Below are 27,318 nucleotides of genomic sequence, written 5' to 3'. Positions count from 1 at the left end.
CACACGAAGATGGTTGTGGCTATTGGAGGTCAATCATCTCAATTCCAGGACATCTCTGCAAGAAGTTCCTCAAGATAGTATTCTAGGCCAAGCCATCTTCAGCTGCTTCACCAATGACCTTCCCTCCACAAGGTCAGAATTGGGGATATTCGCCAATGATTGCATAATGTTCAACATCATTCATGACTCCTCAGGTACGATGCAGTCAATGTTCAAATGCAACAAGATCTGGTCAATATCCAGATTTGGGCTGACAAGTGCCAAGTAATATTCATACCACGTAAATGCCAGGCAATGACCATCACCAATAGGAGACAAGCAAACTACTGCCCCATGACATTCAATGACGTTACCATCACTGAATCTCCCACTGTCAACATCCTTGAGGTAAAAACAATGACTGCAGATACTGGAAACCAGATTCTAGATTAGTGGTGCTGCAAGAGCACAGCAGTTCAGGCAGCATCCAAGGAGCAGCGAAATCGACGTTTCGGGCAAAAGCCTTTCATCAGGAATAAAGGCAGTGAGCCTGAAGCGTAGAGAGATAAGCTAGAGGAGGGTGGGGGTGGGGAGAAAGTAGCATAGAGTACAATGGGTGAGTGGGGGAGGGGATGAAGGTGATAAGTCAGGGAGGAGAGGGTGGAGTGGATAGGTGGAAAAGGAGATAGGCAGGTAGGACAAGTCCGGACAAGTCATGGGAACAGTGCTGAGCTGGAAGTTTAGAACTAGGGTGAGGTGGGGGAAGGGAAAATGAGGAAACTGTTGAAGTCCACATTGATGCCCTGGGGTTGAAGTGTTCCGAGGTGGAAGTTGAAGCGTTCTTCCTCCAGGCGTCTGGTGGTGAGGGAGCGGCGATGAAGGAGGCCCAGGACCTCCATGTCCTCGGCAGAGTGGGAGGGGGAGTTGAAATGTTGGGCCACGGGGTGGCGTGGTTGATTGGTGCGGGTGTCCTGGAGATGTTCCCTAAAGCGCTCTGCTAGGAGGTGCCCAGTCTCCCCAATGTAGAGGAGACTGCATCGGGAGCAACGGATACAATAAATGATATAAGTGGATATGCAAGTAAAACTTTGATGGATGTGGAAGGCTCCTTTATGCCCACCGCAGGAACTGTAAAACCTGCACCCACACCTCCTCCCTCACCTCTATCCAAGGCCCTAAGATCACCTTGCAGTCTTTAAAATACAGTGAATATAGACCCTGCCACTCAAGTATTCCTCAGAAGAGAATCCCTTCATCCTTGGAATCAACATGGTGAAGCTTCTTTGAGCAGTCCTCACTGCAAGCATAACTCTCTGCATATAAGGAAGCTAAAAGTGGAAGGAATTATTTTACACGAGGTCTCATCTACCCTTCCACACACAGATGTAGCAATTTACAGTCCATTCTCTTTACATTAAAGGCCTACATTCCACTTGCTTTCTGAATTATTTGCTATGTCTGTATAGGGATATTTTATGATTAATGTACAAGAACACCCAGATTCTTCTGTACCACACAATTTCTCCAACTTTTTCTTGGAATAATTGGAGGCATTATGTCCCCAGTTCTTTAGCTAAGTAAGGTTGGCTGATATATTTGATTCTCACCCCTTTACTTGACTTTCTCCTTTAAGTACAAGTTAACTTTTGAATTGGAATTATCTTAAATGCATGTGATTTTCCCGACCTTAGACATTTACCAGAGATTCTTTCGCCACAGCGCTTTACATTTAAAATTCAATTTCTGTATTTTCTACAAGGTTACATCTCTAAATCATATGAACTATTATATTAGGCATTTATTACAAGGCAGTTACCACAACCTGACACGGTGGCACAGCAGTTAGCACTGCTGCCTCACAGCACCAGGTGACCCGGGTTCAATTCCCACCTCAGGCAACTGACTGTGTGGAGTTTGCATGTTGTCTGCGTGGGTTTCCTCTGGGTGCTCCGGTTTCCTCCCACAGTCCAAAGATGTGCAGGTTAGGTGAATTAGGTAAAAACAATGACTGCAGATGCTGGAAAGCAAATACTGGATTAGTGGTGCTGGAAGAGCACAGCAGTTCAGGCAGCATCCAACGAGCAGCGAAATCGACGTTTCGGGCAAAAGCCCTTCATCAGGAATAAAGGCAGTTCGCCTGAAGCGTGGAGAGATAAGCTAGAGGAGGGTGGGGGTGGGGAGAGAGTAGCATAAAGTACAATGGGTGAGTGGGGGAGGAGATGAAGGTGATAGGTCAAGGAGGAGAGGGTGGAGTGGATAGGTGGAAAAGGAGATAGGCAAGTCCAGACAAGTCAAGGAGACAGTGCTGAGCTGGAAGTTTGAAACTAGGATGAGGTGGGGGAAGGGGAAATGAGGAAACTGTTGAAGTCCACATTGATGCCCTGGGGTTGAAGTTTTCCGAGGCGGAAGATGAGGCGTTCTTCCTCCAGGCGTCTGGTGGTGAGGGAGCGGCGGTGAAGGAGGCCCACGACCTCCATGTCCTCGGCAGAGTGGGAGGGGGAGTTGAAATTTTGGGCCACAGGGCGGTTTGGTTGATTGGTGCGGGTGTCTCTGAGATGTTCCCTAAAGCGCTCTGCTAGGAGGCGCCTAGTCTCCCCAATGTAGAGGAGACCACATCGGGAGCAATGGATACAATAAATGATTAGGTGAATTGCCCATGCTAAATTGCCCGTAGTGTTAGGTAAGGGGTAAATGTAGGGGTATGGGTGGGTTCGGCGTGGTCGGTGTGGATTTGTTGGGCCGAAGGGCCTGTTTCCACACTGTAATCTAATCTAATCTAATCTAGAAGTAATCTAATCTAAACCCAGAAGCAACATAAGAAATGACAAAGATTTGTTTTTATCTATGATGCATTACATGTAAGGGTGGGGGTAGTATATTCAACAGTGATGTACAAAAAGGAATTGGATAAATATTTAAAAGGTAAAAAGAAAAGACAAGGCCACAGGGGAATGCAAATAGTAGATATAGCTCAATCAAACAGCCAGCACAGGCATGATGGGCCAAATGATCTCATTCTGCCCTGTATCATTCAATGATTAAGATTACCAGAGATCTGATTTTGAACTTACATCCAGCCTGAGATTTCTAACCATGTGTGATGAACACCAAACACGATCATCTTAAAGTTCAGAATTTATTTTTCAAGTAGAAGCCTTAATTACTGTTAAGGATAGTAATGAATTTTGATTAGCAGAGGAAACATTAGATTTCAAGATATGAATCTATCCCTTTATTCTTTGAACATTTTGAACTTGAAATCCAGCAGCAATCCTACCTCAAATTCAACTCTTTTATCTCTGTATAGAAACACTTTGTCATTTCCTCCATTAAACAGTATTTATGCAGTTGCTACACACTGCCATATACACTGATGTATGAAGCATGCACAGCTACCACTTTAAATATCCAAACTAATATGGCACAATAGTAGGTCAATCAGCCTATGCAATTTATAATTTATCAGTCTTCCAGTTACCTCTTTTAATATCAATTCCGTGCACTTTACTCATATAGTTTTCACCCACATTTGATTCATATCTCACAGACAATTCCTGCTCTTATTCCTATTTTCTATTTTGTTTGTTCTAAGAGATCCCTGAGACTTTTCTACCATTCAATAAGGCTGGCTGAACTTTGACTGATTTCCTTTCTCTCTCAATCTTCTTGATTTCTTTACCATCCAAAACATCTAGTGATTGCAATCTTGAATACAATCAATGGCAGATAATCCACAGCTCTCTGGGCTGAAGAACTCCAAAGATTCATTACCTTCTGAACAAAGACATTTCTCCACATCTCAGTCCTAAATGTTCTGTTTCTTCTCCAAAAGATTGCACTCCCTAATTCTAGATTATCCAGCTGAGGAAACAGTCTCCCAGCGTCTACGTTTTCAAGCTATACCAAAATCTCATGTTTAAATGAGTTCACCTATAATTCTGATAACTTTACCCAATAAGTGAAAAGAAAAATCTGGCTCATGTTGAACAACATCTGAAACCAGGAGAGTTCAAGTGGTAGTACATATATAATGGTAACGTTGTCATAACTCAGAGGTTCATAATTCTGCTCCCTCATTATAGAGAGATGACTGGTGGTGAGTTTAACCTGAGGGTCATCACACCTCAGGTGAGGGGCGAGGTTGAGAAGATGGGAGTCTCAGAGTAACCTCGGTTGATGGAAGAATTGAACCCAAGCTGTTGCATTGTAAACCAAGATCCAGCCAACTGAACTAACTGACCGCAAGATAGAAATGTGAATGCAGGCCATCATCACTGTATTATGGAAGCTAACCCCATTCTTGCCAATAATATGAGAAGAAGCATGTTGGAAAAGAGGGAGGAGCAAAGGACATCTTAAGCACAATTATCTGCAAACAGTCAGCTTTACATTTTATTACTGGTGTTTGCAGATAAGACAATGCCCAGTAATTGGTACCTCTAAACAGACACTAATCAATAATAACAATAACAATTTTTTCAGCAGCCCTGTCGATGATGCACAGTCAATCAGTGTAATCTAGTTAGTAATCCAGCAGCAGCCCTGTCGATGATGCACAGTCAGTGGAATCTAGTTAGTAATCCAGCAGCAGCCCTGTCGACGATGCACAGTCAATGGAATCTAGTTAGTAATCCAGCAGCAACCCTGTCGATGATGCATAGTCAGTCAGTGTAATCTAGTTAGTAAACCAGCAGCAGCACTGTCGATGGTGCACAGTCAATGGAATCTAGTTAGTAATCCAGTAACAGCCCTGTTGATGATGCACAGTCAATGGCAGTGGAATCTAGTTAGTAATCCAGCAGCCGCCCTGTCAAAGATGCACAGTCAGAGGAATCTAGTTAGTAATCCAGCAGCCGCCCTGTCAAAGATGCACAGTCAGAGGAATCAAGTTAGTAATCCAGCAGCAACCCTGTCGATGATGCACAGTCAATCAGTGTAATCTAGTTAGTAATCCAGCAGCAGCCCTGTCGATGATGCACAGTCAGTGGAATCTAGTTAGTAATCCAGCAGCAGCCCTGTCGACGATGCACAGTCAATGGAATCTAGTTAGTAATCCAGCAGCAACCCTGTCGATGATGCACAGTCAGTGTAATCTAGTTAGTAATCCAGCAGCAGCCCCGTCGATGATGCATAGTCAGTCAGTGTAATCTAGTTAGTAAACCAGCAGCAGCACTGTCGATGGTGCACAGTCAATGGAATCTAGTTAGTAATCCAGTTACAGCCCTGTTGATGATGCACAGTCAATGGCAGTGGAATCTAGTTAGTAATCCAGCAGCCGCCCTGTCAAAGATGCACAGTCAGAGGAATCTAGTTAGTAATCCAGCAGCCGCCCTGTCAAAGATGCACAGTCAGAGGAATCAAGTTAGTAATCCAGCAGCAACCCTGTCGATGATGCACAGTCAGTCAGTGTAATCTAGTTAGTAATCCAGTAGCAACCCTGTCAATGATACATAGTGAGTCAGTGTAATCTAGTTAGTAATCCAGCAGCAGCCCTGTCGATGATGGACAGTCAGTCAGTGGAATATAGTTAGTAATCCAGCAGCAGCCCTGTCGATGTTGCACAGTCAATGGAATCTAGTTAGTAATCCAGCAGCAACCCTGTCGATGATGCACAGTCAGTGGAATCTAGTTAGTAATCCAGCAGCAGCCCTGTCGACGATGCACAGTCAATGGAATCTAGTTAGTAATCCAGCAGCAACCCTGTCGATGATGCACAGTCAGTGTAATCTAGTTAGTAATCCAGCAGCAGCCCCGTCGATGATGCATAGTCAGTCAGTGTAATCTAGTTAGTAAACCAGCAGCAGCACTGTCGATGGTGCACAGTCAATGGAATCTAGTTAGTAATCCAGTTACAGCCCTGTTGATGATGCACAGTCAATGGCAGTGGAATCTAGTTAGTAATCCAGCAGCCGCCCTGTCAAAGATGCACAGTCAGAGGAATCTAGTTAGTAATCCAGCAGCCGCCCTGTCAAAGATGCACAGTCAGAGGAATCAAGTTAGTAATCCAGCAGCAACCCTGTCGATGATGCACAGTCAGTCAGTGTAATCTAGTTAGTAATCCAGCAGCAGCCCTGTCAATGATACATAGTGAGTCAGTGTAATCTAGTTAGTAATCTAGCAGCAGCCCTGTCGATGATGGACAGTCAGTCAGTGGAATCTAGTTAGTAATCCAGTAGCAACCCTGTCAATGATACATAGTGAGTCAGTGTAATCTAGTTAGTAATCCAGCAGCAACCCTGTCGATGATGCACAGTCAGTCAGTGTAATCTAGTTAGTAATCCAGTAGCAACCCTGTCAATGATACATAGTGAGTCAGTGTAATCTAGTTAGTAATCCAGCAGCAGCCCTGTCGATGATGGACAGTCAGTCAGTGGAATGTAGTTAGTAATCCAGCAGCAGCCCTGTCGATGTTGCACAGTCAGTCAGAGGAATGTAGTTAGTAATCCAGTAGCAGTTCTGTTGGGAATCTCTCTGCTCCTCCAGCAGAGGCGCTCACACTCGGGGGTTTACGGTAGGCCGGAGTTGGCCCACACTGAGTCTGCGCGGCGCGGAGCCTAGCCTCGAGGAGCCGGGTCGGTCGGTCGGTGCAGGGAGACGGAGCCCGAACTGAAGCGGAGCCCGAGTCCCCCCACCCCCCGCCCCGCCATCGTCCTTACCATGAGCGACATCAACGTGAAGAAGCTGAAGGTGCCCGAGCTCAAGGATGAGCTGAAGCGGCGCGGCTTGAGCGTGCAGGGCCTGAAAGCCGAGCTCCAGGAGCGGCTGCAGGCCGCACTCGACAACGAGGCCCAGGCCGAGGAGGAGATGATGGAGGAGGAGGAGGAGGAGGAGGACGGGGGGCCTGGGCCGCTGGAGACCCCCGAGAACGGCGAGGAGGAGCTGGAAGACGAGGAGACGGCCGGCGCCGAGGAGGAGGAGGAGGAGCCGCCGCAGTTGGCGGGAGGAGACAAAGCCCAGGCCCGGGGCCCGGGACTCAACGGCGCTGCCCTGGCCGCGAGGCTGGAACCGTCCGCGGCCGCAGTCAGCCAAGCCCCGGCGGCGGTGCAGGAGGTGGAGGAGGAGGAGGAACAGGAGTCTCAAGGAGAGGCCGAAGTCCTAGTCCGAGCCGCGGGAGGGGGAGGGGGAATGGACGACGACGAGGACGACGACGAGGGGGAGGAGGAGGAGGAGGAGGTCGAGAGCAAAACAGGCGAGAGCGGCCTGGGCGACGAGGAAGAGGAGGAAAATGGCATGGCGGAGGCAGCGGTCCCGGAGCCGGCCCGCGTCCAAGCGCCAGCCCAGGCCCAGGCGGAGGTGCAGCAAAGAGCGGGAGAAGAGGAAACAATGGAGCTGGGGGATGGCGAGGCGCGGGCTGGCGGCAAACAGGAGCCTGAGGCCGCTTCAGGCCCGGCTGCCGCCCCTCAACACTCCGGCAAAGGTGGGCAACCCTCCCCCTCCCACCTCACCCCCCACACCACACCTCACCCCCCCACACACCTCACCCCCCCCACACACCTCACCCCCTGCCTGGGGGAGGAGGGAGGGCGTGCAGCCTCGGGGTATTTCCCCCCCCCCCCAAAATGTCCTCATTCATCCGCCGTGTTTTAAAATTTTAAAACATCAACGAGCCCCAGAAGCCCATCACTTCCGGCGCCACCATTGGGCTCCTGCTGCTGGGCGCGCGTGTTAGACCGTGCCGGGGGGAGGGGGGTGGGGACAGAGTGTGGAAGCTGCTTCTGCCCCGTGTCCCTGTTCTATCTGGGTTTAAAATGGGAGGGAGAGTGGGTTGGCGGAGAGCTGGGGGAAGTGAGGATCCAGGATGGCTGAAGGAAGCCACTGAGAAAATGGAGGGTGGAAATAATGCAAACCAAAATGGAGTAGCGCAGGGAATTAGGAAAAGGTTGCAAGGGGGAGGGGGAAGTGGGAACAGAAATAACTTTTGCACTTTTATTTTAAAATTGCCTTGCGTTTGCTTTTCGATCTTTTAAAATTAGAAAAATAGCTTGCAGCGCTGTCAGGCCAAATAAGGCACATGGTTTTAGCCAGAGCGTTTTGATGAAAGGCAGGCCGTTAGGATGGAGTGGGGCTGACGCTAAAACATAAGGACAGCGAGGGTACAATAACCTGGCTGCTCTGAAGAGGTGCAGGGAAGGACTGGAGTTGCATATGTAGTCGGGTGCTTGTAGCTTGCATCTCTCAATGTTGGTCAGTTTGAGTTGGGACTACAAGAAGTATTGGAGGAGTTGAGAATGTTAACGCTGATTATGAAGTAACTGCATGTGAGAAATGTGGTCGCAGTTCTGTGGGTGATGTTGAATGGAGATCAGTTCTAGGTTTAAGGCCAGTAATGGATTCTTAAAGTTCCCAGAAATCATATGAGACTGAGAAGATAAAACACTGGGAATGGTTTAGAAAAGTATGAAGCCAAGCAGATACAGCCCCAATGTGTGGGAAGGCTTTGACAAAAACTGCAGGTTGCAAATGATGAAATTAGCTAATGCATTATATGTGCAAAGCTACCTTTACTCTGTAGGTTGGATGTTGGATTAGGGTCATGGGAGAAATTGTTTATTTTGGAAGGCAGCCATGTGTTTCACAGCATGGAAGGCAAAGGGAGGTTGGAGGTACGTTACTTGTGAGGCCCTATGATTCAGGGAGAATCTTTGTGTTGGTACTATTATTTTTATATAGGGTAAACATTTAGGGAAGGCGGGCCATTTTCAGTGGCTCTTAATGAGCAAACCTTTATCACGTTTCAATCTTTGAAAAATCTACACTCCCTGAGGAGGAAATTAAATTATTAATATAGTCTATCGAGTCAGCATCTGTCAGGTAATTCAAGTGTAAATTCTAAAATAGGAAAATTTGATTTTTTTTCTTAAAAATCATCTTTAGATTAATACAAATGGTCTACATTTTCACCTCAACTTCACGTTCATCCAAAGCTTGATATGTTAATTCCACTTAAAAGCTAAAATTTTTTAAAAGTAGATGATGTCATGCTACCTGCTGAACTGGAAATTTATAAATGTACAAATTTTCATAGTTCTCTCCCCAACAACAATTGATGTCTAACTAACATCTATTGTGTTTTTCATTATACTTCATGGTCGTCTTCACTTGAAGCAGAATATTGCACAGTGATTGTGTGATGTAGCTATCCTGTCATTATAAAATAACAATGCATGTTGTGCATTGTAATTAATTCTGTGGAACAGCCATTCACAAACAACTTGGCTTCTTCAGAGTGTGCATGTGTGTATATGGCACGACTGCTGGACTGTATAATTGAGAGCAAGTGGACACCATCCCTTCTGAGAAAAGGCCGAATATGGTTCATTGAGTTTCCTCTGTCCAGGTTTAAAGACAATTACTCTGCTTTGGTGTGCAGAGGATGTAGTCGTTTAAGATATTTTGTGCTGCTTGGGTTCAGACTCAATTTTCCGGCATGTAGATAAATGTATATTGCGTAATGAGAGCTCCAATCAGGCTGATTTATTTTGAGTGTTTGAGAATATTCAGACTTGGTAAAATCTTGTTTTGTTAAAGTACCCAGGTAATCTGTACACCATGCATTGTCAAGTCTGACAAGGTATCCCATTGTTTTGTTCAACTCCATCACCACTTATGTACCAACTTTTCAGCAGTGACTGTTTAGATCCTTTGAAACACATTACATACCCAGTAGACATTGGCTAATCTCTTCAATTCTGAGCCTCCAAAATAAGTGGAAATGCTCACACTGTAGTTGAGTTTAACATGTATGCTAGAGTTTTTAATATTGACTGCAATTTTTAAAAGAGCCGAAAGTCATCTGCAGTTTAACGTTCTAAATCAGGCAAAGCTTAGAACAAAGTTTGGTGTAAATTTAATTCTGTGATGAACTTAAGTCCCTTGAAAGAAACCACGTTAGTAGATCTGACAGTTTTGATGTCTTCGTATGTGCCATTGCCATTCTCCTTCCCTCCAGAAAAGTATCCTTACTGAATTTGTTGCCCTACTGATATTGAGTAGTGCAAACTAAGCAGCTGTTTTCAGGCTAACAGCGGGAATTGCCTATTAATAGTCAAAACTATTTCTGGAAATAGCTTTTGTGTTCCATTTCAATCTCCCAGTGACAGAACTGTCCTATTAATGCTGCAGCATCTTTCAACAGCACGTTTCCACTAAGGAATAATTACCCACCCTTTATTACATCCTTCTTCGATGTGAAAGTGGTTTGTGAAATATTTTATAGATGCATTCATAATACAACTGTCAAGTATGCCAAAGGGAAAGTTTCATGTTGATTAAAAGTGTAAATTTTACTTGAACTCTGATTCCAGGCCTGGAGGAAGCAGTTGATTGTTTTGCTCAATGCTAAATCTGTGTTGTAAATGCATGTTAAATTTAACTCCTTCATTCCTATGTAATTTAATAATACATTTGCAACAGACCAAGAATTACAAATAAACAATCACTTGTGGCAAAGGCTTATTACCTTTATTACAGAATAAAAAAGTCTTTCTGGAAATAACGTGTAGCCTTCAACCTTTCCTCATATGGTTCCACAGTACAAAATGATCCCTAAATTAGCGTTCTAAATTGAGTGGCTGGTCAAGGAATTGAATAATCAAGAAACATATTTGCTGTTATGCCGAGGTGAGTTCTTTCAGCAGAGCATACCTCCGTTTTAATGATGCAGTGGTATTGAGTAGAGTAGAGACAATGAATTTGGCACAGTTATTGGGTAGGAGGTCAGCGGAGGGAGGTACTGGAGCGTTGCTGTTGTTGGTCAAGTGTGTTTCATATATTTGATCATTTAGAGTTAATCAAAGTGAAAATTCTCCTTTTGTGAAACTAGAATCTGGTAAAGTTGACATGTTTACAAGGGCTACAATCTGTTTATCAGATTGGGCGTGCAGAAACATCACGTGGCATATCTTTAATCCTTTTCAAAAACGTTACAACAGGAAAGTTCAGATTTATGAATAATTCAGTTCCTAGGTTAAATACTCTCAATTGTAGATAAGTGTTGTGGTTATCAGTGAGCCAATAAATTCTTTTGTTCTTTTTAAAGGAAACATAAAGTTTAACAATATACAAGACCACTTGCACTTTCTATCTATTGTTAACTCTGGGTAAAGTGTAATCAACTTAAGTTAAACAAATTGAAGTCAGTCCTCATTTAGAACAGTTAAAGTAATTCTCACTCTTTATGCATTTTATTGATGTTTAATTTGTTATTTTGCATACTTATTTTCATCACTTCAGTGGAACCTTGTAATCTTGAATTTGTAACCTGATCTCTTTTTTAGGAAAAGATAGCCAGGCTGAACAGACAACTGATAAAGGTAAAGAGCAAAATCGCAAAGGTGTAAAGAGACCTCATGAAGACCATGGACGTGGCTACTACGAGTATATTGAAGAAAACAAATATCGACGGTATGATTAACTTATCAGTTCACGTACCTTGCTGCTGTTCATTTTAATGCCAAACCATTGACTAATATCTATGACCATTTTTAGGTCCAAGTCTCCCCAGCCCCCTGTGGAAGAAGATGAGGAAGAATTTGATGATACTGTAGTTGCCCTGGATACATGTACGTGATGTTAACTAAATCGGGTAATTATGTCTTATAAAATGAGATGAGGCAGGAATTTGATTTAGTGGGAAATGGAAAATTGCTGCCAAAGTCACCACACTCAGATATAATCGAGCTGAGGACCACCCAATCACAGAACTCCCCACAGTGACATAGTGCAACCGCATATCACATTACTGTATCCCCAGCCCTCCTTTAAGCAGTGTCAAAGTTTCCTGGGAGAAAAAAAATGGCAACTCATTCCATACACACACCATCCTCTGTCTGAAAAGGTTGCTCTTCAGGCCTCCTATAAATCTTTCCCCTCTTACTTTGAACCTGTGCCCTCCAGCCAAATCATTCATCTGATCTATGGACCTAATTTTATTTGCTTATGTAACTTCAATGACTTTAACAAATATGCCTACCATGGTCCCTTTACTGTTTCATTATACATTGTATAATTTACACTGGGGGGGGGGGGGCATTCGTTTAATTTGACCACTTGCTCAGTCAGGTTGGAGGAGCTGGTGGTCATTTATTTTTGTAGACGTTTCAACATCTTTCTATACCTGGTGTCCAATAGGTCTGTAATTCTTAATTTCTGGTTTCTTCCCCTTTTTAGGTATGGCAATCTCATAATTTCCTTTGGTTATTTTAAACTAGCAAAACATTCAGAGCTCTTAAAATAGATTAACACATTTCTTGTATGATGTATCTCATGTCATTTGAAAACTTGGGTGTTCATTTGCACTTCAGGCATACTTTCTCTTCAAACCTAACTTAATTAATATCTAATGGCTGTGGAAGTCCAGTACCATTCTAAAACAGTACTGCAGCAGCCCACAATCCTTGGCCTTCCTAATGAAAGCCTGGAATTTTGCCATTGTATTGTTCTTGCTGACGAGTTAGCTTGAAAGCCGATGCTTGTCACAATCTTAAAATTCATTTTTTGAACTGTAATTTTCCTTCAAAGTCTGAAGTAAATCTTTGGAACAAGAGAATACCATATTCTGACCCCTCTGGGATGTCCACATTTTCTGGCGTACCTAATCAGTTGCCAGACTTCATTGGGGGGGTGGTTTATGGTATCACAAAAATGGGTGGATAGCATTGAGAGAAAGCTCTCAAGTTGCACCTATTTTGTTATTGAGGTCCTTGTGCAGGCTTCTATTGGTAACTTATGGAAAAAGAAAGCTTCAGCTTATTTCTCCTCCAATGCATAAATTTGCAACTTATTTTTAATTAATGTCCTTAATACTAGTTGTCTTATTTTGCTTCTGTTTTGATATATTATTAAAATAACTGAAATGTTACCATAAGTTTCTTGTTGGGAAACTCCTTTTAACGACACTGACTTTAAATCAGTAATGGCTGAGCAGTTTTCTAATTGCCATAATGTTCTTTTTTAGTTTATCTTGTGCTATTATGAGTAAGTAATAGTATTTAACCTTGCAACAAAGAGGAAATTGGTGTCTCCTGTCCTTGTGGGTGTTTAAAAAATGTTGAGCAACTTCAGTTCGTGCTCTTAAACCTCCATTTTGATGCAGCTTAGTCCCTGAAAAGATAATGGAAATATTCTAGTAATTACTCTATCACTGTTGCTGTACTAATTCTGCTGTCAAATAAGCAACATAATGTTGGTGCAGGTCACTCATTCTTTGGGGTAAAGACAATGACTGCAGATGCTGGAAACCAGATTCTGGATTAGTGGTGCTGGAAAAGCACAGCAGTTCAGGCAGCATCCAAGGAGCTTCAAAATCGACGTTTCGGGCAAAAGCCCTTCATCATCCTGATGAAGGGCTTTTGTCCGAAACGTCGATTTCGAAGCTCCTTGGATGCTGCCTGAACTGCTGTGCTTTTCCAGCACCACTAATCCACTCATTCTTTGAGTTCAGTCTTCTTCCTTAGTTTCTGAGTGGTGATCCTGTATTGTGGTTGGTTTTCTTTAGCTGGTGTATAGCATTATCTTCGACTATCAGGTAGGAAATGTCCCTATGTGCTGAATTCATGCCAGTGCAAGTCAGTGTGTGCTAGCAGTAGGTTTTCTGCTGTACTAGGTGACGTGTTAAGGTGCTAACGCATACAATGTTCTTTTACAGACAACTGCGATTTGCACTTTAAGATCAATAGAGATCGGTTTGGCGCCATGCCACTGACTATGGAAGGATTTGCCTATCTTTGGGCTGGAGGGAGAGCTTCTTACGGAGTTAGCAAAGGCAAAATCTGCTTTGAGATGAAGGTAAGTGTTTTTTCTTTTTGTGTGCAAATAACTTTTTAAAAACTCAAATTTATGATGGTATTGTCTGACTTTGATATTTGTGTTAACAGGTAACTGAGAAAATACCAGTTAAGCATTTGCCGCCTGATCAGACTGACCCACATGAAGTGAGGGTTGGCTGGTCGCTGGCTTCCCACAACATGTTACTTGGTGAGTGTTTCAATACCCTCTCTGCAGCCTTTCTCCGGTTCTTTTCTCGATCTCCTTACCGAAGTGAGCCCGCAGAACTGTTTGTGGGGTAGGCACCTGATTTCAGTCCAAGCGCAATTCCTCAAGTCTGGTAAAGAACTAATATCTGTTGGTTAACATGCTTAAAAATTGCTGCATTTTAAATATGTTGTAGACCCATAATTTGATTTAATTATACATCAAAGTTTTCTTTTGAGAGAGTGTCCTAGAAAGGGAGGGCTTTTGTGGTTTATAACATCTTGTTAGTTACCAAATGGCAGTGAACTTGGAACTATGTTGTAATGGTTTCAGTGGCACCTTTCAAAGAGGAAACTACTTGCTGAATATAGTAGCCTGTTATTTTGTAGAACAAATAAAGAGAATTACAGAACTTTGTTTAAACAACTTGCATCAACCACTTTGGTATGAGTAATGAAGGCAAGCATACTGAATGCTTTCTTCACCCTATCTAGCAGTAATGCAAATTTTAAAGAACTATGTACTTGAACCGCTATGTGTCTCTGTTCTACAACACCACTCAGGGCCCTACCATTATGGTTATGTTAGCAGTTTGATGGTATTGGGCTTTTTTGTAATTTTTAAATAAAATTTCAAATATGAGTGCTGCGTATGGGTGATAAACGTGTTAGACATTTTTCATTGTTTGAGTTGGATTTAATCTCAAACCAGAACGAAGTTGAAAACTTCCCCATAGCTGGCTGAAACAATACTTTAAGAAAAGAGAGACAGTTTTAATCCAGTTTGATGTGGAATGTGCAGCTCAACATTGCTCCAAATTTAACGCAGATTGGCCACACAGAACTGTTAAGGGATGTAGAACATTGCCACAGTAAGTAAAGGATGCTTTGGATCATGGTACATTGAACCAACATTTGAGTGTCACTGGCGATCCACCAAGTGCACCAGGGCTGTGCTGTATGCTTGATTGTCTGCTAAAAATAGTAACTAAACATTTCATAACTAAACATTTACTATTTCTCATCTTGAGGAAAATAAATAATTTCAAATCAGTGACCAAGGAGAATGAGATTTAAACAATCTTATGTCACCATGTCAAGGTTCTGTGTGTTTATATTTTTGCACTTGCAAACATAATTCTGGCTTATATTGTCTCTGAGAAACCATCATGAATATTATCATTTTACAGAATTGTGGAAATACAGTAATTTGTACTGTATTTTGCAGGGGAATTTGCAATGATGTTTGCTTGAGTAAATAAATTTATTGCATATAAACTAAACCGAGCAGATTCGAGGCTTGATTCTCACTTGTCATCATTGATGTCAGGTTCTGTAATTTTGGCTTTGTCCCGGTGCAGAGGAGGTTGAATCAAATATTTCATTTGGGTTCCTGCTTGTCCTTTGATGACAAGCAGTGAAATCACCAACTTGTGAACGTTTAGTGAGACGCTGATATGCTGCAAGTTGTACATTTTCTGAGATATTTTTGGTGTCCAAGCACAAAAGCAAAGAATGTCCACTTACTTGGTGAACTGAGACTGAGCAGCAGAGAAACTTCAAGGGCTAGTGCTGTAGCTACATATGAGAAAGAAAACTGAAGGAAACCAAAGTAAGATTTCACAACAATAGCACCTCATAGTATTAAACATTCCTGTATTAAATAATATGGGAAATGTATCAGGTTTTAAAGAATTCTTCAATTTTTTGTCAAATTTGTACAATAATTCTTAACCCTGTGTTTTAAAATAAAAGGATAATTTGAATACCTGAGGGCCTTCTGGTTTCTTGTTTCTGAATTTGTCCTTTAAAACTAGATGTGAGCCATATTATTTAATGTAAAAATGTCTTGCAGTCTCAAACAGAGTTCCGTGCAGACTCTGATACCTTATTTTTCTGTCTCTCTTTCACTTGGAGGGAAAGAGAAACAGAAATATTTTAGTTTCCTTTGCTGGTTCTTTTATATTGCTGTCTTCCTGTTTCCATGTTTTCATTGGTTTTACCTCTCTTATTTTAGCTCCAAAGTGTTTTTAACGTTCATAGCTGAGACAGATAATCCTCCTGGAAACAGTTTGATTTTAGATCTTTGTGTTGTCTGTTTTAACTTGGCAAACTGCATTTGTCATGTGTACATGTGTAGGTTCCCTGTTCTTCTCGCATAATGCTGAATCTTACTCCTAATGGGGTTACACATTAGAGTTGCCACTTTTCACAAACTTCTGATATAACAGCATTTCCAGGAGAGATTCAGACGCAGCTGAAGAAAAATGTACTGTTGTGTAAACTATGAGGGCATGGTTTTAGAGTTGGTTCTGAAACCAAATGAGTGTCCAAGGAATTTCTGGCACAAAACAGCATTGCAATGGTAACAGGTGACTCAGAATCTTTACTGTTGTAGTAAAGCTATAATACTTGAGAGCGGATGAATTTTAAGGCACTATTGGAACATTCTCTCTCTTTGCATTTTAGCTGTTTTCTGTTAATGCAAGCTAATAACTGTGTATGTGTACTGAGTGGTGACATAGAATGTGTGGAAATGCCTTTATTATGCTTTAGCAAAATTAGGAGCATGGCAATTATTAGAAAGGAAGATAGACAAAGATTTGTTCAGTCTCTCTTGACCTGATGGTCATAGCTTGAATGTCATTATAATCTAGAAATAGAGGCCACAAGTTGTTTTTCTTGAAAGCAGTGTACCTGACCACCACTTGTTCAATTTTGCTTGATTCTAATTCTGATGTGGTTTAAGTTGTGACCTGTTCTAATGTGGAGTCTGCTACAAAGGGGGAACGTCAGCCTTTTCTCCACAGCCTCTAACTGGCCTATGTATATTTTTCCATTTCTTCCAAATATTTTGGGAAACAATTTTTTTAGTGTCTACTACTAAATTCTTGACCCAGGCCACACAAGTTGCTTAAGTTTAATTTGTTTCAAACTTTCGCTTACAGGTGAAGAAGAACTTTCTGTCGGCTACTCTGGAAATGGCACAAAATGTTCAAATTGCAAATCTGAAGATTATGGTGAAAAGTTTGGAGAAAATGATGTGATTGGCTGCTTTCTTGTAAGTTAATATTTGTAAGGAATAGTGGCATCAGGGTGAATGAATAATTCTCATTTCTCACCCACTTGTCATGTTTCTATACCTCAGTGGATAGTAATTATTTGAGTTCCTGGTTAATGAGGTCAAGAAACCCATGCATTTAATTACTTATGTTGTTTTAAATGCGAAGTTTAAAAAATGATTCCATATTTGTTCAGCTCCTTCACATTGGATTTAATAATTCCTGTGCCACTGGTATCAATATTATCGGGGAATCAGATGTACAGCACAGAAACAGACCCTTCGGTCCAAGTCATCTATGCCGACCAGATATCCCAACCTAATCTAGTCCTGCTTGCCAACCCCCAGCCCATATCCCTCCATACCTTTCTTATTCATTTCGATAAGAAGGAGATCAGAATTGCACACAATATTCCTAAAGTGGCCTAACTAAGGTCCTGTACAACCACAATATGACCTCCCAGCTCCTGTACTCCATGCTCTGACCAATAAAGGAAAGCATACCAAATGCTGTCTTTCTGTGACTCTACTTTCAAAGAGCTATGAACCAGCACTCCAAGGTCTCTTTGTTCAGCAACACTCCCTTGGACCTTACCATTAAGTGTATAGTCCTGCTAAAATTTGCTTTCCCAAAATGCAGCACCTTGCATTTATCTAAATTAAACTCCATCTGCCACTTCTCAGCCCATTGGCCCATCTGATCAAGATCCAGTTGTAATCTGAGGTAAGGTAAAATTAAACATTGATTCGATTTTGTTTCGAGTGAATCCTCAAAATAAATGGAAGGTCATTAATGAAAGGAACTTTGTAAACCTGCTTTATCTCTCATACTTATAACGTCAAGAGCAGAGCATTGCATGTTTCAAAGATATTTTACATTCCCCATGGAAAGTTTTGGTAAGTGTTGAGGTTCCTACTGCATTAAGTATGATTTTTGAGACATGCTCCCCATCTATAGGAAATGAGGATTTGAAAAATCTTCTGTCTGTAGTTATGGTACTGATTGCTGGATTCAGAGGAGGGCTATTTATTGGTGATGTTCAGCCGAGCTTGTGTGACTGTAACGATCAAATTCTCATAAGCTGTGGACTGCAGTCAAGTCTACTTGAAATTTGCTGTCTGCAGGAAATTATAGTGCTCCCACTGTTTTTTGTTACAGAACTTTGATGCTGATGAAGTGGAAGTCTCTTATTCCAAAAACGGTCAGGATCTGGGTGTTGCATTTAAGATTGGGAAAGATCATCTCACTGACAGAGCCTTATTTCCGCATGTTCTATGCCACAATTGTGCAGTAGAACTTAACTTTGGACAGATGGAGACTCCCTACTTTCCGATTCCAGAAGGCTTCACCTTCATCCAGCAGGTTCCATTGGAGGAGCGTGTTCGAGGGCCAAGGGGACCCAAAACCAAAGGAGAATGTGAGGTAAGTGTGGTACTTCGAAATTGTTGATTACATGGTGGCTCAAAAGTAAGAACCTTGGGGAGTAAACTACTCTGGCGAGACCATGGCTTCATTTTACCCACCTTTTGATTTCAAATCCCTTGAGCCATTGCCTAACAAAGGTCCTCGGGTTGAAAAATGTCAAAGATTATTTCTCTCGCTGGGTTTTCTTTTCCAGTATGACTCTATAGTGTACCAGGAGTTTGTCAACGTTTAAAGTGCCACATTTGTTCCCATATTTGATATTACATTGTTCCTCTTTTTTTAAAAAGTGTTCACTGTTCTGGTTCTGTCCAGGTATAGCCATAATATCATCACTATATACTTTCTTCATTGGTTGTTACAGTTCAATATGTACGGCTGCAATATGTTTTTTCTTAAAGTATGTTGGATGCAGTGTGATAGTGTGGTAGACTAATGCTGTAAAATGTAGCTTGCAGAAGATCCTTTATTCAGCGTTAATATTTAGTAGTCATATCTGGAACAGGACACTTAGAATAGTTTGTAATAATATTGTTTGGTTTGTTTTAGGTTTTGATGATGGTTGGCCTGCCTGGAACTGGCAAATCAGTATGGGTTTCAAAGCATGCAGCAGAGTACCCAGGCAAATATAACATACTGGGGACAAACAACATCATGGATATAATGAAGGTAAGATACATGAGAACCATCAGACCATTTTGCATCTGGAAAATGTGCATTCCTTGTAAGCATGCATTCCTAGTAAACCGCAATGATTTATTTATTACATAATATATTAAAGCATGCTCTGTCTAATTTTGAGCTGTGATTTTTGTTATGCCCTAAATACTTCAAAATCCTGTATTGACTGTAACCGTGTGGTTGCAACTTCCAATGAGTAGGTGGTGCTCTGCAATGAGTTCCTAACGTCTTTTCCTGCTCCATTCCCAAGTCATGTTTATCTCAGGATGGGCATGTCACTTACTAATGTTGGGAACCTAACATGGAAACAGATTGAACAGTGACAATTAACTGAGTCTTCCTCATTGTAAGGGAAATTAATAGGAAGTGTTACCACAGAATAACAATTTTGGTGCCGCTTTAAAAAAAACCTGAAAAACGTACATGGTAATACTACAAAAGAAATCATTAATTACATTCCTGACAACATTCACGTAGTAAAAGGCTAAGGAATGCAAATGAACAAAGATTTCACTAAACAGCAAATACCTTGGCGGAAAAAAACTCTGCGAACAGATTAAACCATGGTTGATTCTACTTTTACCATTTTCTTGAATGTTTGTTCAAAATTTGTGCTCTATTTCAGGTTTTGAGCTTCAAGCGTCAGAAGACTGACAGAGGTAAACTAACTACGTTGATTCAACAAGCCACACAGTGTTTGAGCAAGTTCATTGAGATTGCAGCTCGCAAGAAGCGCAACTACATCCTTGATCAGGTGTGCTGATAATTGCTGTTTCTCCTGTCATTGACTGGTTATATGTTCAGGTTTATTTCTGTTCCTATGCATAATCTAATTAGGTCAGATTGTTTGGGAGACAAGGAAAGATTTAGGGCAAGAGTTTGATGCATTGCAATAAATAGATATTGAGTATAGATTATAGATAGGACAGTTACATTTTTGCTAAGTAGGAAAGCAACCAAATAACCCAGTATAATTGCACTTTGATTCCTTACAATCAAGCATCTTTGTAATATGTTTGCTATAATTAATTGTATACTTGGTGCACAATAACTAATGCTGTCTTAGCAGCTTTACTGGGTTTTAATTAAGATGGGATACTATGTAGGAATGGGAGGTTTTGGGGGTGCCTGGAAACTCAAAATGAGAAGCATAGTTTTTTTTTCAAAAAAACTTTTAATTTTCTTGTGTAGACAAATGTGTGTGCAGCTGCACAAAGAAGGAAGATGTGCCTGTTCGCAGGCTTCCAACGTAAAGCGGTTGTCATTTGCCCATCAGATGAAGAATATAAGGAGCGTTCAAAGAAGAAAGCAGAGGAAGAGGGAAAGGATGTCCCAGAGCATGCTGTTCTGAAAATGAAAGGTGTAGATCGAACTTGAGCGCAACCCTGGTGTTGCCTTATCAATCAGTTTTTCTTTGGAAGCTAGAATACCTAGTCTTGCTCTGTAGTTTGGATGTGTTAGTGGTACAGTGGTGCACTTAATGGTCACCTCCAGTCTTTTTACCAAACCTTAAAATATAATTTTGCCCTTTTGGTTTTTTTTTTATTTCTTTATCTGTTACATTGGATCTTTTTGTCTTTCAATATTAGTTAAGTGTAATTTTAGAGAGATGCTTGACTTGGGTATTTTACCTGCCTTCTATGTAAGAAATGTTTTATGTGTTTAAAAGTCTTGCTTCAGAAGTAATCATAGCCTTAAGCTACTGCCATACAGCTGTTTGTACTTTATTTTACCCAAGAACTTCTAATTTTAGCTTAGTGTGACTTGTAGGCAAAAAGCACACTGTTTCTTGCACACCAATACAGAGTAGTTTTTGATGTGTTTTGTGGAAGGAGCTATACATGAATCCAGTAAATGTTCTTTGGTGCGTTATATCCAGGATATTATCTCACTACTTAGGTTCACTAATATCATCTAATTTGGAAAGAATGCTCTGATGCCTCCTTTTGGACTGAATTTCCGAAATTTATTTCTTACAAGGGTTTTAATCTTGCTGTCCTTTACCACTTCTCAGTGCAAGGAATAACCTGGATTGAAGGAGGAGGGGTGCTATCCTGGATTTTGAGCTTCTATTGGAGCTCTTTTTAATGCATTAGCTGAAAATCTGTGGCTCTGAGTAGTAGTGATTAGGGCCACTCCATGCAGGATAATAGATCTGCACTGTCGGCTTGGTCTTAGTAAATAAGGGCCTGACGTTACTTGATGTCTCCCTGTATGAGGCTGGTTGGTCAGGGTGGTAGTCGCTGCTGTTCAGTGATTCCTCCTCTTTTCTCTCTCTCTCTTCCCACCCCACCCCACCCCCCCAAAAAAGACATGTGTATGGACTTTGGGTGAGTACAGAGTTTAGCTGTGATGCTTCAGAGTTGGATAGCCTACTTACACTCTCTCTGGCCTGATCTGCCCATTAGATCCCCTCTTGACATGCTTCAAGTGAGCAAGAAGGGAGGGAGGTTTTAATAGCAATGCAACGAGGTTGCAATGGTCTACTTATCCAAGGACAGCATTACCGAACTGCAGATGAATTTCAATATAAAATTATTCTACTTTGTGTTGATTTTTACTTTGGTCTGTTTTTTAAGGTATCTACACATTGCCTGAACCAGGTGATTTTCTGGATGAGGTGAGCTACGCAGAGTTGCAAAAGGAGGATGCTCAGAAATTGCTTGAGAAATATAAGGAGGAAAGTAAAACCGCTCTTCCACCAGAGAAAAAGCCCAATACCAGTTCTGGAAAGAGAGCAATGAATCGGGGGCGAAGTGGTCAACGAGGTGGAATGAACCAGTACAATAGAGGTGGCCAGAGAGGAGGGCGTGGCGGATATCAGAACCGTGGCAATTACCGAGGAGGTAAGCAGATTATACAGGCTTTGTACTTTATGCAGATTTGTACAAATAGAGGCTTCATTTCCAGCTTTCTGTTGGAAAATGCTCACAATTTGCCACGTGTTTACAGTGTGAAACTTGATCTTTCATTGCTGCCCAGCAATGAAGTTACCTGTGGGTGCAACAGCCTCTGCAGGAAGGTGGGGAGTACCACTTTCTAGATGACTTCTGGGCTTGTCTATCTTCTCAAGATATTAACATTTTGGGCTATGATTTCATTTTCCCTGGCATCCTCCAGCGTCTTTGCTCCAGTATTTGTAATTGCTGTGAGCCTCAGTTGCTGACTGGGTATTAGGATGGGAAAATGTTTTTGCTTGACATCTACAAGTACGATTGCGAGTTTCTAGTACTTCTAAGGGTAAAGAATCGTTCCTTTCTTTCTGATTTCCAAGACCCGTTTGGTCATAGTTTTGACTGAAAACAGAATACATCAAACAGAAGACCTGGTCTTTGGCTCACCCCAGAATCTGGTCTTTAGAACCTTATTTCATTTGCATTCTAGAGAAATAACTTTATTAGGAGAAAGTTTTTCTGTAAGATGACTTTTTTTTTTAAGCAGAAAAATACGATCTAAAAAGAGACCATTCAGACCATTATGTCTGTGTCAGCAGTTTGAAGCAACTATCCTGTTGGTCCCTTTTTACCTTTCTTTTCCTCGTGGTTCTATGGCTTCCCCTTTGACCTGAAATATTAAATGGAATTGAAATGTGATGTTGAGAAGCTCTTGTCTTTTTCCAAACAGGTTCAAACCGTGGACAGTATAATAGAAGAGGAAATCAGCAAAGCCGTGGCTATGCTCATAATCAGCGTTTCACTCCAATGATAGGCTACAACAGAGGTGGTTTTATCGAAAGACCCTCTTACAGTGGAAGAGGAGGTTCTTACAACCACAGGGGCGTGGCAGACAACCACAGGGGTCCAGGCAGCAACAGAGGAGGCTATGGACAAGTAATGTATAGATTTTGAATTTTTTTATTTGTCTGTAAGAAAATGCTCTCTGGCCGCAAACTATTTCTGTGTAACACACAGCACCCAAGACTTCTAAATTATTCTGTTAGGTAGCTCCATGAATCTTACTTTTAAAAAAAAAATGAGCTTATAAACTGTTGTTTTAGTTGCCTGTAAGAATTAAAATCCTTATAGTGTCGAAACAGGTCCTTCGGCCCAACGTCCACACTGACTTCTGAAGAGTATCCCACCCAAACCTATTCCCCATTACTCAGCATTTACTTCTGACTAATTCACTTAACCTACACATCCCTGAACAGTGTGAGGAATTTAACATGGCCAATTCACCTAACCTGCACATCTTTAGATTGTGGGAGGAGTCCGGAGCACCAGGAGGAAACCCACGCAGACATGGGGAGATTATGCAAACTCCACACACAGTCGCCAAAGACTGGACCCGAACCCAGGTCCCTGGCACTGTGAGGCAGCAGTGCTTGCTATTGTGCCAGCCTGAGATTGAAGTTGGCAACTTCAAATTTTGTCAAACAGTCTGACGTGGGTATTCTCAGCCAAACCTCTGATCATTTTTTTTCTGTGACTGCTTAATAATTTTGCAATAGTTGCATTTATTGCAGGAAGATTTAATCTGTGGAAGGGAGATTTTCTTGCAGATGCAAAGGGCCTGGGCAATACCACATGTGGAATACTGTTTGTTTTGTGCCCGTTCTTTGACGAAAGACATAATTGTTCTAGATGTAGTTCATAGAACGTTCACTTGTCTCATTTTTGGGGTGTGGGGATTTACCATGAGGAAATTGTTTCTGTACCTATCATAGCTTAGCAAAGACTTTTTCATTGAACTAAATGAAGGCATAATTAGATTTTTGATAAATGAGTTATGCTTGGGCAGTGGGGTTGTGACCACAGTCAGATCATAAATGCTCATATTGAATGGTGAAGCAGGCTCGAAGGGCCATATGGCCCACTCCACTTCGTCGTAAGTTCCTAATTACATCAATCTTCCTCTTCAGTTTTCTGTCTGGTCTTCACTTCCTTTCCCCTTTTCTTGCCCTTTCACTGAGAGTAACAAAGTCTAAGAGGAGGCATGGACAATCCTTCTAAATAATTTCAGTATATTCATACAGTATTGCTTCCATTTGCTGATTCTGTCGTGCTTTGTAGGGCTTAATCAGCACATTCAGTGGATAAAATCTGCACTTCAGAGCTGTTATAACATTTTACTATTAAGCCAAATGACATGCTATCAAAGCAAATAAATAGATTTTTGAAGAGCCTCTTGAAGGAAAGGTTTGAGAAGTTTGGATGAAATTCCAGGGCCTAAGGCCTGGGAAACTGAAGGCTCCTGGTGGAGTAACTAAAGTCCGGGATCCTCAAGACTAGAAAGAAATGGGTGCAGAGTCTCTGGGGATATGGGAGCTGGAGGAGATTAGAGATGGGAAGGCTACTTCAGCCTCGTCATGGTAGTTAACTTTAAACATAAAACTATTACTTTTGAGAGAAAAAACTTTGAAATGGTGACAATCAAATTTTTATATCATTTATTGGATACTTGACCAGGATTATGGGTCACCGATTATAAAGTCTGAGGGAACCTTGGAAAAATTGGGTTGCTGAGACTGTAGAAGATCTTGTCCCGCTCTGTAGTGCATCCCTTATACAAACGAATGTACCAGCTGGTTATGCTGCAGTAGGAAGAAGAGAATTACAGCAGGCTTACCTTTGCCATTGAATGAAATGAAACTCTTGTTAGTTACACCGCATGGGTCATTCCTGATCAGCACCCCCTCAACATCGTACCATGGAAAACTGCCTATTTCCTTATTTTGATGCTGCATGTTCCTTTTCAATCACAGTAATGATCATATTATGAATAGATGGGGAAATCTCCCAGTAGTGGAATTAGACCTTGAGCACTTGGGCATCCCAATTCAGATACATCTTGAATGTCAGAGTAAGTGGAAAACTGCTCACCTATCTGTTGACTAAAATACTTTTTATATTGCAACAGAATTTCAGAGGCAGGGGAAATCGTGGCTTCAACCAAGGCTACAGAAATGAAAACTTCCTCCAAGGTCAGGGCTACAAACAGAACTGGAGCCGTCAACAGCAGGCAGTAAGTAACATTTACTACAAGATAGTGACCAGCAAACAAATCAGATTCATCTATAGTCCTGTTTTTAAAAAGCTGGTAATATTCAGCTGTCTGTTAAAGACTTTTGCCAATTTAAAACTATTTAATATAGTTTTCGATTGGGGTATTTAAAGTATGAAATCATCTGGAGATTTTATTCAAAGCAGTTTTAAAAAATCATATATAAAGCAGGTGATTTTCAAATTTTGTTCGTGTTGTGAGAGTGAGTGCTAATAAGGGAACGTTTGAGTATTAAAGTTTATGGAGTACTTTGAAGCAGCTTGGAGTGGAAGGATGGATGAGCAGAAATGGTAATGGAAACGGGGTGTGCTCAGTTTCACATCTCATCTGTTGGTTGATCTCATTGCCTGAGACCTTAATTATCAACTATCTCTGAAACCAGTAGGGAAGAGGACTTTCAGCAGCTCACTTCAGTGCCACTGGAAGGCTGCCTTTGCCTGTATTTTGAAAAAAAATGTATCCCATGTGTTTCTGTTGCATAAAATATAGAGATGGAAGAGAGCTGGGATGGTAGTTTTTCAATGTTTTTCATGTCATCTAGAGTTACATATACTTTGAAATACTGTTCCCTTTACCCAGGTTAACTGCAACTCTATGAAAAGCTTTTGGAGTTTGTTTTCTATTATTTAGGATCTTTCTGATTCTCTTTTTTTTCAATCATGCAGCGACTGCAACAGTTCTGGAGCCAGTACAGCAATCAGTATAACAAAGACTACTACTAGGATCTGCAGTGAGTGAATGAACAATGGTTTCACCGCAGCTGTAATTTCAACCAAGAGATGTCAACTTTTTTAATCTTGATTTTTAAACATTCCAAAACAAAGTGCCTGCAGGTCGTATTTGGAAGCTTTATCAGTTAATTGATTTTTAAGTGTCTTTTATTTTTTTACATTTTAATTGTAATGTTTAGGTGAAATGTGGTGAACCTCCAATTTCTAGAGGATTAAAACATTTTCAGTTTCTGCATTTTTTTCTGTAAAATTTTATCAAATAAAATCCCCCCGAACTTGTGCTTTGTGTGTTACTCGTTTATTAATGAACCATCATAGTGTTGGGTTCACAATTCTGCTAAGTCTGCACCTTTTTTTCTACAGATGGTGCAAATTCAGGCACTTCCATCCTATGGTTCAATGCCAATAGAAAAGTGATCAATTTTGGGAAAGGTTGTGGAAAATACCTATTTTTTGCACCATTAACAAATTGAATACATGTATATTTTTATTCATTCATTTTATCAAAGGATGATGCAGTTTACAACAACTTACAATATTTCCATACTATTTAATCAATTGAATTTAAATTTTATGGATCTAGGGAACAAATGCTGGCCTAGTCAGCAACACTTTCGCTCCTTTTAAAAGTTGCCATGATAGGGTTTGGACAGTCACCCTGACTTTATTAGTCCAGGCCTCTGCATTGCTACCCTGTAACATAGGCACTATAATACTGTACCTAACCCAAATCCCAGGAATTCATCAAGCCTCAAAAGGGCTAAAACTAAAAGGTATTGCCTGGAAAGAAGTTACTGTTTACTATAATTTTCTGACCCTGGAGGTGGTGATTCACAATGGACAGTGAACAAAGACAAGAGTGTGGTGCTGGAAAAGCACAGCAGGTCATCCGGCTCATGCCCGAAACATCAATTCTCCTGTTCCTCGGATGCTGCCTGACCTGCTGCTCCAGCACCATACACCCGACTCTGGTCTCCAGCATCTGCAGTCCCTACTTTCTTCTATTGAACATAAAGATAACTTAAAAGAAGTTCTGGGATTTACATATTAATGAATTGAAAACTGCATTCTAAAAGATGAAAGATTTAACAAACCAGGTTTGTTCAATATATCACTGTATGACACTGTAATCTTTTGCTATAAATTGTCGTATGATCTAATACTCCACAACCACCTGATGGAGCAGCGCTCTGAAAGCTAGTGCTTCCAAATAAACCTGTTGGACTACAATCTAGTGTTGTGTGTTTTTTTAAAACTTTGTCCATCCCAGTCCAACACTGGTTCCTTCACATCATGAATATAGACCCAGCTCAGCTGTGTGATTCTTAACCTTTTGGGATTCTAATCACATCGTGCGCTTAGCTTGCCTGAGTTTACACATGAACAGCAAGTTGTGAAGTAGCAGGGGAATAATGCCTGACCTTGACAGAAAATTGGAGGTAGGGTTAAAAATAAACATTATAACAAAAA

The 27,318-nt window shown here is 41.3% G+C and overlaps 1 protein-coding gene across 1 annotated transcript; it reads left to right on the top strand.

Moving 5' to 3' along the window:
* The first annotated feature begins 6,509 nt into the window (after positions 1–6,509).
* hnrnpua (heterogeneous nuclear ribonucleoprotein Ua) lies at positions 6,510–26,127 on the top strand. Its single transcript, XM_072580420.1, has 14 exons — positions 6,510–7,396; positions 11,256–11,382; positions 11,467–11,540; positions 13,625–13,764; positions 13,854–13,953; positions 16,898–17,010; positions 18,170–18,433; positions 18,983–19,102; positions 19,740–19,868; positions 20,306–20,474; positions 21,694–21,960; positions 22,739–22,944; positions 24,974–25,078; positions 25,783–26,127. Exons 1-14 carry the CDS (start codon positions 6,637–6,639, stop codon positions 25,837–25,839), a joined length of 2,631 nt encoding a protein of 876 aa, XP_072436521.1. The 5' UTR covers positions 6,510–6,636; the 3' UTR covers positions 25,840–26,127.
* The last annotated feature ends 1,191 nt before the right edge of the window (positions 26,128–27,318 follow it).

The sequence above is a fragment of the Chiloscyllium punctatum genome, chromosome 11 (assembly GCF_047496795.1).
Source record: "Chiloscyllium punctatum isolate Juve2018m chromosome 11, sChiPun1.3, whole genome shotgun sequence".
Classification (NCBI taxonomy): Eukaryota; Metazoa; Chordata; class Chondrichthyes; order Orectolobiformes; family Hemiscylliidae; genus Chiloscyllium; species Chiloscyllium punctatum.
The sequence above is the reverse complement of the archived record's forward strand: the minus strand, read 5'-3'. Positions and strand labels throughout refer to the sequence as shown.

What these genes read in the sequence shown, in the direction of transcription:
- hnrnpua (XM_072580420.1), top strand. Translation starts at nt 6,637, where the DNA reads ATGAGCGACATCAACGTGAAGAAGCTGAAGGTGCCCGAGCTCAAGGAT. An exon ending in TTCCCACAACATGTTACTTG is followed by an intron (nt 13,954 to 16,897) that starts GTGAGTGTTTCA and finishes TTTCGCTTACAG; the next exon opens with GTGAAGAAGAACTTTCTGTC. An exon ending in GCAACTACATCCTTGATCAG is followed by an intron (nt 19,869 to 20,305) that starts GTGTGCTGATAA and finishes TTTCTTGTGTAG; the next exon opens with ACAAATGTGTGTGCAGCTGC.